This window comes from Brassica oleracea, chromosome C5, assembly GCF_000695525.1.
Source record: "Brassica oleracea var. oleracea cultivar TO1000 chromosome C5, BOL, whole genome shotgun sequence".
NCBI classification, from domain to species: Eukaryota; Viridiplantae; Streptophyta; class Magnoliopsida; order Brassicales; family Brassicaceae; genus Brassica; species Brassica oleracea.
In genome coordinates this window covers 22,368,520-22,384,049 of record NC_027752.1, presented here as the reverse complement: position 1 = coordinate 22,384,049, position 15,530 = coordinate 22,368,520, and the positions used below count along the sequence as shown (strand labels likewise).

General features: G+C 39.0%; 3 protein-coding genes and 1 pseudogene across 3 annotated transcripts; 1 reads left to right on the top strand and 3 right to left on the bottom strand.

Moving 5' to 3' along the window:
• Positions 1–531: 531 nt before the first annotated feature.
• Positions 532–4,212, bottom strand: LOC106344792. Its single transcript, XM_013784102.1, has 3 exons — positions 3,592–4,212; positions 3,168–3,405; positions 532–3,032 (listed from the first exon to the last, which is right to left on the bottom strand). Exons 1-3 carry the CDS (start codon positions 4,210–4,212, stop codon positions 532–534), a joined length of 3,360 nt encoding a protein of 1,119 aa, XP_013639556.1.
• A 4,135-nt stretch (positions 4,213–8,347) lies between these two features.
• LOC106294945 (transcription factor VIP1-like) lies at positions 8,348–10,599 on the top strand. The gene is made up of 4 exons (XM_013730666.1): positions 8,348–9,006; positions 9,087–9,219; positions 10,023–10,107; positions 10,200–10,599. Exons 1-4 carry the CDS (start codon positions 8,429–8,431, stop codon positions 10,388–10,390), a joined length of 987 nt encoding a protein of 328 aa, XP_013586120.1. The 5' UTR covers positions 8,348–8,428; the 3' UTR covers positions 10,391–10,599.
• A 35-nt stretch (positions 10,600–10,634) lies between these two features.
• On the bottom strand, positions 10,635–12,586 carry LOC106294944 (serine decarboxylase). Its single transcript, XM_013730665.1, has 5 exons — positions 12,177–12,586; positions 11,879–12,110; positions 11,600–11,793; positions 11,396–11,532; positions 10,635–11,330 (listed from the first exon to the last, which is right to left on the bottom strand). The coding sequence occupies exons 1-5, from the start codon at positions 12,466–12,468 to the stop codon at positions 10,767–10,769; spliced, it is 1,419 nt and encodes a 472-aa protein (XP_013586119.1). The 5' UTR covers positions 12,469–12,586; the 3' UTR covers positions 10,635–10,766.
• Positions 12,587–14,158: 1,572 nt separating this feature from the next.
• The window catches only part of LOC106344791, a 5,550-nt pseudogene continuing 4,178 nt past the window's right edge, over positions 14,159–15,530 (bottom strand).

The following is a 15,530-nucleotide window of genomic DNA, read 5'->3' as shown; positions in this document are numbered from 1 at the left end:
TTTCAGTTTTAATATTGTATATTTACTTATTGTGTATTTTTCCTTATTTTGTTTATTTATTAATTCTAATATTACTATAGATGTTTAATATAATATTTCTATTTGTTAAATTGTATATTTACTTATTATTCATTTTACTAAACATTTTTTTCAGAGAGATGTTTAATTTAGTTTTTTAATTTCTTAATTGTATTTTACCTATTGTTTATTTTTTCTTATATTGTATATTTATTTATTTTAATTTTCTTCCTTTTATACCAAATAATAGTATTATGATAGAGGTTTAATGTGATATTTGTATTTCTTATATTGTATGCTAGTTTTACTTATATTGTATATTTACTTATAAAATATTTGAAAATAATAAAACTGTAAAACTATGATTTTTTCAAATAGATGTTTAATGTAGTGTTTCTATTTCTTATATATTTTTTTATTGAAATTTTATATTTATTGATCATCTAGAGCCATAGACCCCCAAGTTATTTATGTACATCCCTATAACTTTGTATGAAAGAATAAACAAATGATTTAAGCTGTGCTGAGCCGAGTTGTGAACCATCGTTGGAGGAGCTCTCTTAGCTTGGGCTTCTCGAAGTATCGAATAGACATGATACGACTGCGAATGGTTTTGTCAACAATGCGGGCAAGTTGCTGGACTGACCTCACTGTGTTATTGTGCTTCCTGTCATTCCGTTCTCTCCAGATGTAGTAGATAGTCACCTGGTATGCCAATCGAAGTAGGATAGTAGTTAACTTATCATGTGAATGATGAGCAATCTGTTCCATTGTGATGTACCAATGAGGATCAGGGGACGTGCCTAGTAGCAAACCAGCGACGTCAATCCATAAGGTGAAAGTATAGGGGCAAGCAAAAAATAGATGGTCTCGAGTTTCATCAGGCTCACCGCAAAAAACACAACCACAAGCTAGTCCTTGACTCCAGTTACTCATACGATGTCCCGTAGCTAACTTGTCCTTTATTGCAAGCCACGCTACAAATGCAAATCTAGGGACATTTTGCGGGAACCAAATGATTCTACTCCATGACTGCACCACCTTGTGTACTCGGATCAGATTCCAAGTACTGTGTGCTTCAAAAACTCCCTGAAACACATTCACATCCTTCTTCCAAAGAACTGTGTCCTCAGCATCAGGAGCTAACACTACAGGGAAAGCTCTAATCTGGTCCCCGAGTAAGCGTATGCCAGGGTCTCTGCAGTACCTAAATTGCCACTCATTTCCCCTCAGCATGTCACATATTGTGGCATTTCTTCTAATGCCAAGCTTTTGGATGTCCACCTCTCCGGTGATATCAATCATTCTACCAAGAGGTTGCCATAGGTCAAACCAGAACTTGACGCGCCGACCATTACGAATCTCCATACGCAGGAATGTTTTCGCTAGCGGTCTCAGTTTGAGCAACTTCCGCCACACCCATGAGCCCGCACTTGTGTCCCGCACATCCCAAAAAGACGCTTGTTTGAGGAGATACCGCTTCACCCAGGCGACCCATAAGGAGTTCGAGCTCTGAAACAAGCGCCATATCAACTTTAAGCTGAAGACCGTGTCCACATCTTTTACTCTTCGAATTCCAAGACCTCCTTCTTCTTTGGGGCAACAAACGTCCTCCCAAGAAACCTTTGCTTTGCTGGTGACATTCGGAGAGCCACTCCAAAGGAAAGCAGAGCACATGCTCTCGATTTCATCAATGCAACCTTGGGGCAAGCAGAAAGCTGCGCACCAAAAATTTGTGATGCTAGCAATCACTGATTTTATCAACTGAAGGCGACCTGCATAAGCTAGAGCAGAGCTTGTCCAGCTTAGGAACCTGTCCCTTATCCTCGTTAGAAGCGGCTCGTAATCACTCTGAGACATTATCTTGGTCGTGAGGGGCAGCCCAAGATACTTGATTGGGAGCGCAGAGATGGACAATCCCATTCGAGTTGCTTCTGCATCTGAAGACCGCTTCCCTCGACCAGCTACAAAGACTGTGGATTTTGCAATGTTGATTGTCAGACCCGAAGTGAGAGCAAAATCATCAAACACTTTATGGGTGCCTTCAAGCGACGCCGGAGAACCATCAGTGAAGACCACAATGTCATCCGCGAAACTCAAGTGGGAGAGGTTGACCTCACGGCACCAAGGATGATAACCAATTCTTCCAGCACTTACAGCCTTGTTAAGCATTTTTGACAGGACATTACTCACGATAACATAGATGTAGGGAGACAAGGAGCAGCCCTGACGAACCCATGTGGTACTGTGGAAAAAACCCTCAAGTTCTCCATTCACAGAGACCGAGAACCCAGCTGTATCAATGCACCGCATAATCCACGTAATGAATAGTTTTGGATAGTGCATGGCCCGGAGTGTGGCTTCAATAAAGCTCCATTGAACACTATCAAACGCCTTTTTAATGTCTAGTTTGATCACAGCTCTAGTGGAGACTGTGTCCTTATGGTAGTCTTTCACCAACTCTGTAGCCAATAGAACATTCTCAAGAAGAAGCCTCCCCTCAACAAACGCGCATTGATTGAGTTCAATGGCTTCCGGTAGTGTCGCTTTGAGCCGCTTAGCTATGATTCTGGAGATGACTTTATAGATGACGTTGCAGCAAGCAATCGGTCTGAAGTCGGCCATGCGCTCAGCGGTTGTGGTTTTAGGCACTAGTGACAGCAGTGTGGCATTGACACTCCTAGGGAGGAAGCTGTACAAGAAGAACGACTGAACGGCTGCAACGAAATCATGCCCTATTATCGACCAAGCTGCTTTATAGAACTCCATAGGGAAGCCATCTGGCCCTGGCGCTTTGTTCGTAGGCATAGTGAATAGAGAATCCTTTATTTCAGCTGCCTGAACTGGTGCTACAAGCGACGTTGCCTCACCGTCTGGACAGCGGTAGTCTATCAGCTCTTGAAGCTGCTCTTGTGACATTACTTCAAACTCAGCTGGAGTCCCTTGCAGAAAATTTCCAAAATGTGATGATGTCTCCTTCTTAATTTCCTGAAGATCCGTGAGAATACTCCCATCTGCAGCAATAATTCTTCTTATGGTATTTCGTGCATTCCTGGATTGAGTGACCTTGTGATAAAACCTTGTGTTTCAGTCCCCCAAGCCAAGCCACTGAGTTCGAGACTTCTGGTAAAAGAATTGCTCCTCTATACCTGAAATATGGTGCCAGCGTTCCCATGCATCAGAAGCTGCCTCAAACGTGGATGTCTGAGGGTTATTCATGGCTTCAGTTTGCTTAGCGCAGAGATCGTTGTATGCCTCGTTAACTCGAACAGGGAGATCGCCATAAATGTCTTTATTTAACGCTCTCAGATCAGCTTTAAGCAGCTTCAACTTCTTGTGGAACAACGTGAGAGATAATCGAGAGTGGAAGATAGGCTCCGTAGTATCCTAGATATTTGCCACAGTCTCAAGAAACTTCGGGTGCCCCACGAGATGATTAAAGAATTTGAACGGCTTCATGTTTTCCTGAGGGAGAGCACGAAGTTGAGTACATATGCGCATATGGTCCGACACTCCCCCTGCATCAAATATAGCGTGGGACTGTGGGAATTGCGAAAGCCAGCATCCATTTACCATGACCCTATCCAATTTCTTGATAATAGGAATCTCATCTTGGTTGTTTATCCAGGTGAACAGTGGCCCACTGTGGGATAAATCAACTAGCCCACAGACTCCCACAGCTTCTTGAAATTCCCTAATGGATCTCATGTCTCCTCTAGTGGTTGTGGCCCTAGAGTGCTCCTCCATTGATAGCGCCACATTAAAATCACCTTGTAGTATCAAAGGATATGTATTTCCAACAACTGAGTTTGAAATCATCTCCATTTCTTGCCAAAGATCTCTTCTCTCACTAGCTCCATTGAAACCATACACAAAAGAGCTCAGAAAGAAATCACCCGAACTTTTATACCGCACCCAGCAGGTGATCATTTGGGCGCTGGAGGATACATGGACAACCTCCACGTCGTCTGACCAGCAAACCCATATTCTTCCTAACCTGTGATGAGCATAATTGTGGGTATAGCTCCACCCCGGGAATGTCGCCTTAACCACCTTCTTAAAATGACCTTCCTGAACTCTAGTTTCCACCAAACAACCAATATTTAACTTAGCAGCTTTAATCCAACGACTGACTGCTCTTTGTTTGCGCGGCATGTTGAACCCACACATGTTCCAAGCGAAAATCGAAGACATCAGTGCTTCTTTAAAGAAGCTTTCTTGATTTGATTATGAACTGCTGCGTGAATCAGGTCTTTGGTGTTTGCTATTGGAATCCGCCCACTCTTGTTCTTGCCCCGGTTGTTTTGGTTTGGGCCCTGCGTTTTGACAGATACTGCAGTGTTTTCCATGATCTCGATAACATCTGCTACCCCAACTATCTCTATTTGAATCGGTTCCATGCCATCCCCTTCTTCTTCTGGAATTTCGCCTTCCTCACGGATGCCCTAGAGAACTCGGAATCTACCAGGAGAGATAGTTTTTCCATCTGTGCGAACCGTCTTTGGCGGAGAGTGGTGTCGCCGACCCTGAGGCAAGGACGAGTCTGTCAAAAGCGGTTCCCGGTGTGACTTCGAGCCTTCACAACCTAAATTTTTAACCAGTGAGCCTGTTGTTGCCTCCAACTCTCCAATGAGATCAGATACCACTTCGCCACTCCTTTTCTCTAATGCCAGCTCCTTGCCAGTGCCTTCTGTAGTAAGACCTTCATTTACTCCATCCTGACGCTGTAAGATTGCAAGCGTTTTAACCACTTGACAGTCCTTGTCGGTATGCCCCCACTTCGTACAGTTGCCACAGCACGGAGGGAGCCAAGGGTAGCTAACCTCAACCGTGACCTCGGTACCATCTCTGTCAACAAAACATATCTTTTGGGGAAGTGGCTTCTGGAAATCAACTTCAACAAGCATTCTGGCTACATTCAGACGAATACATTTCTCTGTGTTTGGATGGAGCTTAACAAACTTCCCCGTGGTGCGCGCTAGGAAGCTCAAACCCTTCTTAGAATATAGGTAGCCAGGTACATTCTTCAAGTCGACCCACATGGGCACGGCCGAGAGGTCAGGTGGGGCTTGCGCAGTTTTTGGGTTCCATTCATACACCACTAGTGGCACATCTGCAATGTGCCAGAACTTCTGACGCATCACCCTGTTTCTTGTCGCTTCATCCTCAACGCGAAACAACACTGTTTTCTTCCCAATGAACTGCACGTCAATCTTCGATGTTTTCCCCTGCGATGCCCAGATCCTGTTAACCGTCAAGTGAATCGATCCAATATGGGGGGCATCATTCATAAAGTAACCCACCATAAAACATTTCCAGAGTGGTTCCGCATCCTCAAAAATCTCTACCGGTATTTCAATCTCTGCAACCCCGTTTTTGACCTCAAAAATCGGCTGACTGCTAGATGATTCGCTAGATCCATCAACAGCCCCTGCATACGAAACCCTAGCTCCTGCTGCCCCTGCTGCCCCTGCAGCCCCGCCCTTTCCAACCTCCTGAGACACAGTGACCTTGCCGCTGATCTCGTTTTGCATCTCTGTTACCGAACACCCCAACCCCAATGGAGCAGGAGTGTCTCCATCTCCTCCGAATGCTTCCTCAGTTTTCACAATAGCGCCCTCCAATGATTTTTTCGACTTTCCAGACGACGGATCCACCGCTGATGGTGGCCGAGACATCGTGAGGCCTCCTTCGATACTAGGGTTTTGAAATCGCCTTCTCGCCAGCCGCCAGAAAAATAAAATGTTAGATGTTTTGTTATTGTCTATTTCTTATATTGTATATTTACTAATCTTATTATAAAATGAATAATAAGTAAATATATAATATAAGAAATAGAAATATTCCATTAAACATCTATTGTAATATTACAATTTGATATAAAAGAAAAACAATAAGATTTCTTATATTGTATATTTACTAATCTTATTGTTTTTCTTTTATATCAAATTGTGATATTACGATAGATGTTTAATGTAATATTTCTATTTCTTATATTATATAATTGTATATTTACTTATTATTTATTTAACTATACATTTTCAAATATATGTTTAATTTACTTTTTCCATTTTATATATTGTATATTTACTTATTATAATTTTCTTGCTTTTATTTCAAATGCTAACATTATGATAGATGTATAATTTAATATTTCTATTTATTATATTGAATATTTACTTATTATTATTTTTTCGCTGGTGTGAACCCTCTATGAAGCCTCAAAAGGTATCTTTTATTAGTATCTATTTCTACTATTGTATATTTACTTATTGTGTATTTTTCCTTATATTGTATTTTTACTTATTTTAATATTATGATAGATGTTTAATATAATATTTATTGTATATTTACTTATTATTTATTTTTTCTAAACATTTTTTTCACAGAGATGTTTAATTTAGTTTTTAATTTCTTAATTGTATTTTATCTATTGTTTATTTTTTGTTATATCTTATATTTACTTATTTTAATTTTCTTGTTTTTATATCAAATGATAATATTATGATAGAGGTTTGATGTAATATTTATATTTCTTATATTATGCTTGTTTGACTTATATTGTATATTTACTTTTAAAATATCTGGAAATAATAAAAATGTAAAACTATACATTTTTAGATAGATGTTTAATGTAGTTTTTTCATTTCTTATATTGTATATTTATTTTTTTTATTGTATATTTACTTATCTAACTGTTTTACTTTTATAACAAATTGTAATTTTACGATATATGTTTAATGTAATATTTCTATTACTTATATTATATATTTATTTATTATTTATTTTATTATATACTTTTCAGATAGATGTTTAATGTATTTTTTTGTATTTCTTATATTTTATATTTACTTATTCTTTATTTTTCTTATGTTTTATATTTACTTATTGTAATATTATAATTAATGTTTAATGTATTATTTTTATATTGTATATTTACTTATTATTTATTTAACTATACATTTTTCAAATATATGATTAATTTAGTTTTTCCATTTTTTATATTGTATATTTACTGTTTATCTTTTTTTATTTTGTATATTTATTTATTCTAAATTTCTTGCTTTTATATCAATGATAATATTACGATATATATCTAATGTAATATTTTTATTTCTTATATACTATATTTACTTATTATTTATTTTTATATATTTTATATTTATTTATTCTAATATTATGATAAATATTTAATATAATATTTCTATTTCTGATATTGTGTATTTAGTTATTATTTATTCTACTATACATTTTTCATATATATCTTTAATTTAGTTTTTTTATTTCTTTATTGTATACTTACTTATTATTTATTTTCCTTATATTGTATATTTACTTATTATTGTTTAATACAATGTTTCTATTTCTTATATTGTTTATTTACTTATTATTTATTTTTCTTTATATTGTAAATTTACTTATTATTTATTTTCTATTTTTTAAATAATAATGCAACGTGTCATCTTTTGGGAGAATTTTTTTCGCTGATGTGGACGCTCTATGGAGTCTCAAAAGGTCTCTTTTATTAGTATAGATTGTGCATGTGTGGTTGAATTCATAGGCTGATAAGCCAGCTGTAAGACTAGGGGTGGGCGTTCGAATATCCACTCGGGTTCGGTTTGGGTCTATTCGGGTTTCGAGTTTTTGGGGTCAAAGATTTCAGCCCCATTCGGATATTTCTAAATTTCGGTTCGGGTTCTGTTCGGATTTTTCCGGGTTCGGTTCGGGTTCGGATAACCCATTTAGATTATTTTTAAATTTTAAAATTGATTATATATTTAAATTACTCAAAATCTATAAACAAAATAATATATTATATATAAATTTGAATAACATGTCAAAATACTTAAACGTAACATATAAATTGGTTTGGTTTGAATATTTGGATAGAGAATAAGTAAATGTTTTAAGTATTTTTGGTGTTTTTAGTATATTTAAACTATTTTATACATTTACTTTTGATTATTTGTATATATTTTCAAGTATTTTGGATAAGTTAAAAGTATCAAATATATTTTGGATGTTTTTTAATATTCATTAAATCTAAAAAATAATTAATATATAGATTTATAAATCTATTTCGAATACATTCGGGTACCCGAAATATTTTGATTCGGATCGGGTTCGGTTTCGGTTCTTTAAATACCAAAATTTTAGACCCGTTCGGATATTTAATCAATTTTGGTTCGGGTTCGGTACTACTCTTTTGGATCATGTTCAGTTTGGTTTTTTAGATCCGGTTTTTTTGTCCAACCCTACGTAAGATAATGAATTTGGATTAATATAAAGTTGTAAAAAAAAAAAAAAAAAAAAAACAAAACTCGGGTGGCATTTTGTCTTCAAAGACTTTCTCTATTGGGTAGGTATAAACTACTGAAACAGAGAAACCCAAACCTCGCCGCCTAGATCGATGGAGCCTTCTTCCCTGAGAGCAAACCAATCATCGATTCTAAGCGAAATCGAACGTATGCCAGAAGCTCCACGTCAGCGTATCTCTCATCACCGTCGAGCTCGCTCGGACACTTTCTTCTCCGGCGAATCAATTGACGATCTGCTCCTTTTCGATCCTTCCGATGTTGATTTCTCTTCTCTCGATTTCCTCAATGCTCCAACACCTCAAACACAACCACAACCGTCTCCGATGTCCGTCGATTCACCTCCGGAAGAAACCTCATCCAACGGTGCTCCCCCAATTCCTCTTCCTCCTGGCCGTCACGTTCGAAGCTTCTCAGTTGATTCCGAATCCAATTTCTTCGACGATCTAACGGCCACTGAGGATACTCAATTCGCCCGACCTACAAGCTCTGGAGGGAGAAAGGGTCATCATCACCGGAGTAATTCTGTTGATGGAGCTACAAGTTCGGGTTCGTTTAACATGGACTCGATTCTAGCCGCCGTCAACTGCAAAGACGGTGCTAAGAAGAACATGGGTATGGCTAGTGACAGACTCGCCGAGCTTGCGTTGCTTGATCCCAAAAGAGCTAAAAGGTAAGTATCCTCAGAAATTAGGGTTTCTTTTTCCTTCAAACATTCTTTGATTCATACGTCTTTGTGATGATTCTTGATAGGATTCTAGCAAATAGACAATCGGCGGCTAGGTCAAAAGAGAGGAAGATTAAGTATACTGGTGAGCTGGAGAGGAAAGTACAAACACTTCAGAACGAAGCAACTACACTCTCTGCTCAAGTCACTATGTTGCAGGTAATACTTTATTTCTTTTATTCATTGTTTGTGCTTATGTATCTGATACCTCAACGTTACCTGCTATGTTGATCTGAGTTGTATTTGGAGATACAAATTGGGTTGTGCTTGTTTGTACTGGCTTGGTTGGTTTTAGATAGCTTATAATTGTAATTGAGGCCTAATGTGCTTAAGATTGTTTCTCGGTGTTCCTAATAGGCTGAGGAATTAGTCTAAATAATGAAGAGAGAACAGATTAGTCTTTACCAACTGGTTAAGAGATCTCTACAACTTTGTTGTTGTATTCTTGACATTAACGAAGAATTCATGATCAATAAAGGAAGAATTGTTTTTTTTTTTTGAATTCTTATTAGTAAAAAATTGTTCTTGTTATGTTTGTGTCATATAAGTCATCAATATACCGGCTTGGTTGGTTTTAGATGGCTTATAATTGTAATTGAGGCCTAATGTGCTTAAGATTGTTTCTCGGTGTTCCTAATAGGCTGAGGAATTAGTCTAAATAATGAAGAGAGAACAGATTAGTCTTTACCAACTGGTTAAGAGATCTCTACAACTTTGTTGTTGTATTCTTGACATTAACGAAGAATTCATGATCAATAAAGGAAGAATTGTTTTTTTTTTTTGAATTCTTATTAGTAAAAAATTGTTCTTGTTATGTTTGGGTCATATAAGTCATCAATATACCGAAAACAGTTGCCTAAGTGATTTTTGTATAAAATGATTTCTTGTCTGGAGAGCGTACTTCCTGTGTTTGCGCACCTATGTGTCCATTCTAACATTTGCTCTTTCTGTATATTGTGCAGAGAGGAACATCAGACCTGACCACTGAAAACAAACACCTCAAAATGCGGTTGCAAGCATTAGAACAACAAGCTGAACTTAGGGATGGTGAGCCACTTTTCACTGGAAAAAGCAGCTTTGCATATAATATAAACCAATGTTTTGATGCCAGAGATAATATTGTTCGGTGTAACTTGCAGCTTTGAATGAAGCACTGCGGGGAGAACTGAACCGACTGAAGATAGCCGCTGGAGAAATTCCTCAAGGGAACGGAAATTCATTCAACAACAACCGCTCGCAATTCTCATCTCAGCTGGGGAACAGCAAGAACCAGCAGATGAGCACAAATGGGCAGCCATCGAGCTTCATGGATTTCAACAAGAGAGGCTAAGTTCCCAATCTACTCATTTGGGGATATGCTATATTGGATGTATGTATGTTTATGTTTGTTTTATGGTTTGTGTTAAGTAGTTTGATTGTATGTCTATGGCGTTGTATGTTCATATCCATATCACGGTCCTCATATATATTAAGAGTAGTAACTACTGTAATACTTCTCCAGACATCTTTATTGCATACATATTTACACGAAGTTTAGCACCAATCATCTAAAATGCATAGATCACATCACACAATGGTTTAAAATCATGACTTTTATTAATAAGTGGAAGTGAAACTGGAAAATTTTACGAAAAATTCGTGACTGCACCGAATAGAAATTTAAACCAGAAACAAAGAAATGCCAAACATATGGTGAAACTGCACGGTCACTTGTGAGCTGGACAGACGCAGTTGTTGGTTCCTACATCCTTTGCAAGGCATGGTGTTTGAGATCCGTCCTTACACCAGATCGATCTGTGTTCGACCAGGTCTTTCAGAAAATGATCGAGCTTCTCGATTGTAACACTTGGCATCACCACCACATGAGCTATATCGCCTTGGCAAGCGAGCTGCCACCTTCTAACAAATTCTTCATCTTTGGGCCTTTCAAAGACAACAGTGCTGCTAAGCTCGTTGAGCATGGCGCTGATCCCAGCTTCACGGAGTCTGTCTTTAAGGTAATGGGCATTTCTCAGGCATTTCTGAACTTCTTTCTGGAATCCTTTGTACCCTTTCCGGTTTAGAGTGTACCAAAGGAACAAAGGAGCATGCCCGTTTCTGCTCCCCATGATTGTTGCATCCCTAGACGCCAGGTACTCAACGTTACTGGATAGGACTTTGATGTGTTTCATTCTTGTTATCTGAACACCACAAGGCATTGGACACCCGACGAATTTGTGGCCCGACACACTCACACTCCCTATCGGTTTATTGAACGTGACTTTTGGTGCCTACATAGAAAAATGATTCGTCAGAGCACAGTTAAGGTTATCACAATGGAAGACTGTACACTTACACGTTTGACAAAAGGCATCATAAGTCCAAACAGAGCTCCATCGCAGTGAATATAGAACCTGTCATGTGAGAACCCACACTCTTCAAGAGTTTTGATTACAAGGTCGAGATCATCAACGGCTCCTTTAACCGTTGTTCCTGCAAGAAATAACAAACCATCAGCAAACACACACACACAAACCAAGTAACAAAGAGAAACACACACCTATGTTAACATTAAGAATCGCGGGTTTAACTTTGTTAGCCAACAGCTTTCCTCTGAGATCATCACAGTCAATCTCCCCGGAGATAAGCGTATCAACCTTCTCACATTCCATTCGATACATACGAGCTGCTTTAAACACAGAGTAATGCGATTCAGTCGAAGCATACAAAATCCCATCAGGTAACATCTCTCTCCTGAAAAAAAATTCAAAGAAAGAAAAACAATATCAAGAACCGATTGAAAACAGATCACACAACCAAACAAACGAATAAAACGTACCCAACTAAAATGCCGTGAAGGTTTCCTTCTGTGCCACAGTTAGTGATGTAACCCCAATAGTCATCTCTTTCAATCTCCCAGAGACGAGCAAACCAATCCAAGACGCCAACTTCGAAAGGCCTAGAGTGCACTCCATAGTTGCTTTCGATAAACGGATCTCCGAGGTTGTTAATGGAGAAATGCTGCAACTGCCCAAGCGCACCGTAGTCGAAATCCAAGTTATATGGATAACCTACACCACAATCATCATTTCAAACAGATTCTTAGAGCCTAGGATCTACCAAATATATTTGTTTACCTAGATGATATTTGGTTCGTTCAACCAAAGTTTTCCGGTAACGAGCGAGAACGCTAGCCATGTAAGCTTCCTTGTCTCCGGTGAACTCGTCGTTTGACTCCGGTTCCGTCACGGCAAGAGACGTCGTGTGCACATTTCTCCCGAGAACCATTTCTCTTTCTCCTCCACCGTTTGTTACCGGGGAAGGTAACGGTTCGGTGACTACAGCGGTTGGATCGAAATCATCAGACAATATTTCGATTTTTTCAGACATGGCAAGGATTGTATGATCAGATTCCAGAGGTCCAACCATGGTGCTTTTAAAAGATGCAGAAAGGAGGAGAATCTCTAGTAAATGCAGATCTGAGAGAGAGAGAAGGAAGTGATTGGTGGAGAAGCGGTGGGGCACAGACCGAGACCGAGACCGAGGGAGACGCGGCCTCGTTAATTTATAATATGTAACGAAGGAAAAAAACAAATTTGATTCTTTCCTTTTATGTGCCCTTCTTTTCGTTGCTGCCCCTCCTTTGCTTGTTCAATGAGATATTTTTTTTATATTAACCAATAAGATTTATTTTTAAATAATTAAATTAAAAGATTCTCCCAACTTGCCAAGAAACTATATACTATAATAAAATATATATAGCAGGTCTGGCCCATCAAACATAGAGCATCAGCTCGGCTCAACGAGCCTCAGAGATAGCACCTCAACTCGGTTTATTACTACTTTTAGCCGACTAAAAGCATCTACCTCAACGGCTAAAATCAATGGCCTGATTACTCAGCCGATGGAATAAAGTCCATCGGGGCAAGATTAACCCAAGACACAGACAGATGCATGCCGCCTATATAAGGGAAGGAGGAAGCAACGAGAAGGGGCTCCGAAAATCATCACACATACTTGGCAGGTAGAATTAGAGTTTCGTCTACCTTGTATTCTACCGATTTGTACTTTCTCGGCCAGCTCACCGAGCACCTGCTTGTTTCCACAGTTTATTTCCTTATTTGTAACCGACAAAAAACGAAGTAGGGTTAACAAAGATCACATGGCTCATGAAGATTCAACATTCGACGAAGAGTGAAGAACTCTAAAGAACGAACACTCAACCGGATCTGATGATATGAACTCGATCTGAAGAGATAGAGAACTGATGGATTGTTTAGTGACACAAAGGGTTGCGGAAGACCTGATGATACTACCAGAAGTTTCAATGGCCGCTTGATTTGACACACAAGTCCGGCTCAAAGAAAGGGATTCACTCGGAGATAACCTCACCAAGAGAACAAGGATGTTCTAAGCAAAGAACAAAGAGAGAAAACTCAAAAAGGAATAAGGAAAATCGATTGCTTTATTTCATGGATGTGTTCTCATACTTATACAACTTGTAGTCAAAGATACTAAATAGAAATGTATGAAAAAGAGACATAGAAAATAGATAGAAGACCAGATCTAGTCAAAGCACAGAAAATAATGTTGACTGGTCGATTTGAACCCTTCGGCTACCCTTGTCCAGATTCAGTGCATCCGACAGCACGTCCCGCGGTAAGGAGCAGTACACAGCCGGTACGGTCTTCATGTTCGGACGGGTGATTCTCATGGACTGTTCCTGGCCAATTGGAGGCTATGTCATTAGACAGCCTTAAGAGTCTTGCCTTAGAAAGATTTGGCTCCTCAAAGTTCATGAACTGATCGATGTGTCGGATCAGTTCATCAGAACGATCGTCGGCTTGGCCTAAACGATTTAAGAGAGAGAGAGGCCATGGTCGGATTTGGATTCCACTCGACCAACTTCACTTCTGACTTGACCGATGGACTTAGCATGACGAACAGGACGGAAAAGGCGAGCTTCAGTACGGTTAATTTGGCCATCTGGTCGCGGGTTATGCTGAAGTTCCAATCCGGATGAATGCAGGTCGAGACGATACACGGCCCGGTCAGTCTGTCCGGCCCGATCGATGGATTGAACCTCAGTTGCATTGTTCCGGACGTTCTGAACCACGTTCTAATCTGATTCCATGGACTGATCCTTGGACTGGGGAACGTCATTCCCTCCTTCTTCAAAAGGATTTGACCACAAATCCGGATCATCTACAAGAAAAAGGGAAAGATCAGAAACGTTAAAGCTCGAAGAAATGTCATACTTACCTTGAAGATCAAGCTGATATTGTCATTGATCTTTTTAAGGATCTGGAATGGACCATCGACCCGAGGCATAAGTTTGGACTTTCTTTCTTCCGGGAATCGCTCCTTTCTCAAGTGAACCCTAACAAGATCACCTTCTTTGAAAATAACCTCCTTTCTTTTCTAATTGGCATAACTTTTAAAGATCTCGGTCTTGGCCTCAATGTTTGCACGAACTTGTTCATGTAGTTTCTTGATAGTGGCCGCCTTCCTTTCTCCATCTGTACTAACTCTTTCACTCAAAGACTCAAAGGCAAAGGTAAAAGATCAAGTGGGCACAAAGGATTAAACCCATAAACAACTTCAAAAGGAAAAAACTTAGTAGCAGAATGCATTGCATGATTATAAGCAAATGCAACATGTGGTAAGCATTCTTCCCAAAGTCTAAGATTCTTTTTAACCAAAGATCTAAGCAGAGCAGACAAGGTTCGATTAACAACTTCAGTTTGACCATCAGTTTGTGGATGACAGTAGAAAACATCAATCTCATTCCTAGCTTAGACCATAAAGTTTTCCAAAAAAGGCTACATCAAGGCCCATAGCCTTTTCTCGGTCCAGTACCTCATGGATCAAGCCTTTTAGCTTTCCATATAGCTCATCAGGTCGTGCCATGATCCATTTCCTAGCTCCTTCTTTCCTTGACTTCGTGTTCTTTAGTATGGAGCTGATCAGGGTCACACCAAAATCCATAGAAATGTCTACCCAAGGATGAGAAGGAATAGGAAGTGCAGAATACAAACCGTGGTTTGAAGCTTTGGATTTAGACTTCTTGCACACCACACATCGGCCACAGATCCGTTCCACATCTTTCATCAAGCTTGGCCAATAGAAGTGATCATGAACCGCCTTGTAAGTTTTCTTAATACCAAAGTGTCCCATAAGACCTCCTCCATGAGCTTCCCTGAGAAATAATTCCCTCAAAGAACATTGGGGTACACACAAGCGGTTATCAAAGAATAGGAATCCTGAGTTTTGAAAATACTTTCCATAAGCAACCTTGGAACATTTTCGAAAAACCTCTTTGAAATCTTGATCAGATGCATACAAATCCTTGATAAACTCAAAACCAAGTAATTTTGTTTCAAGGGCCGAGAGAAGAGTATACCTTCTAGACAAGGCATCAGCCACGACATTCTCCTTACCTTGCTTGTATTTGATCACATAAGGGAACGTCCCAATGAACTCCACCCAAT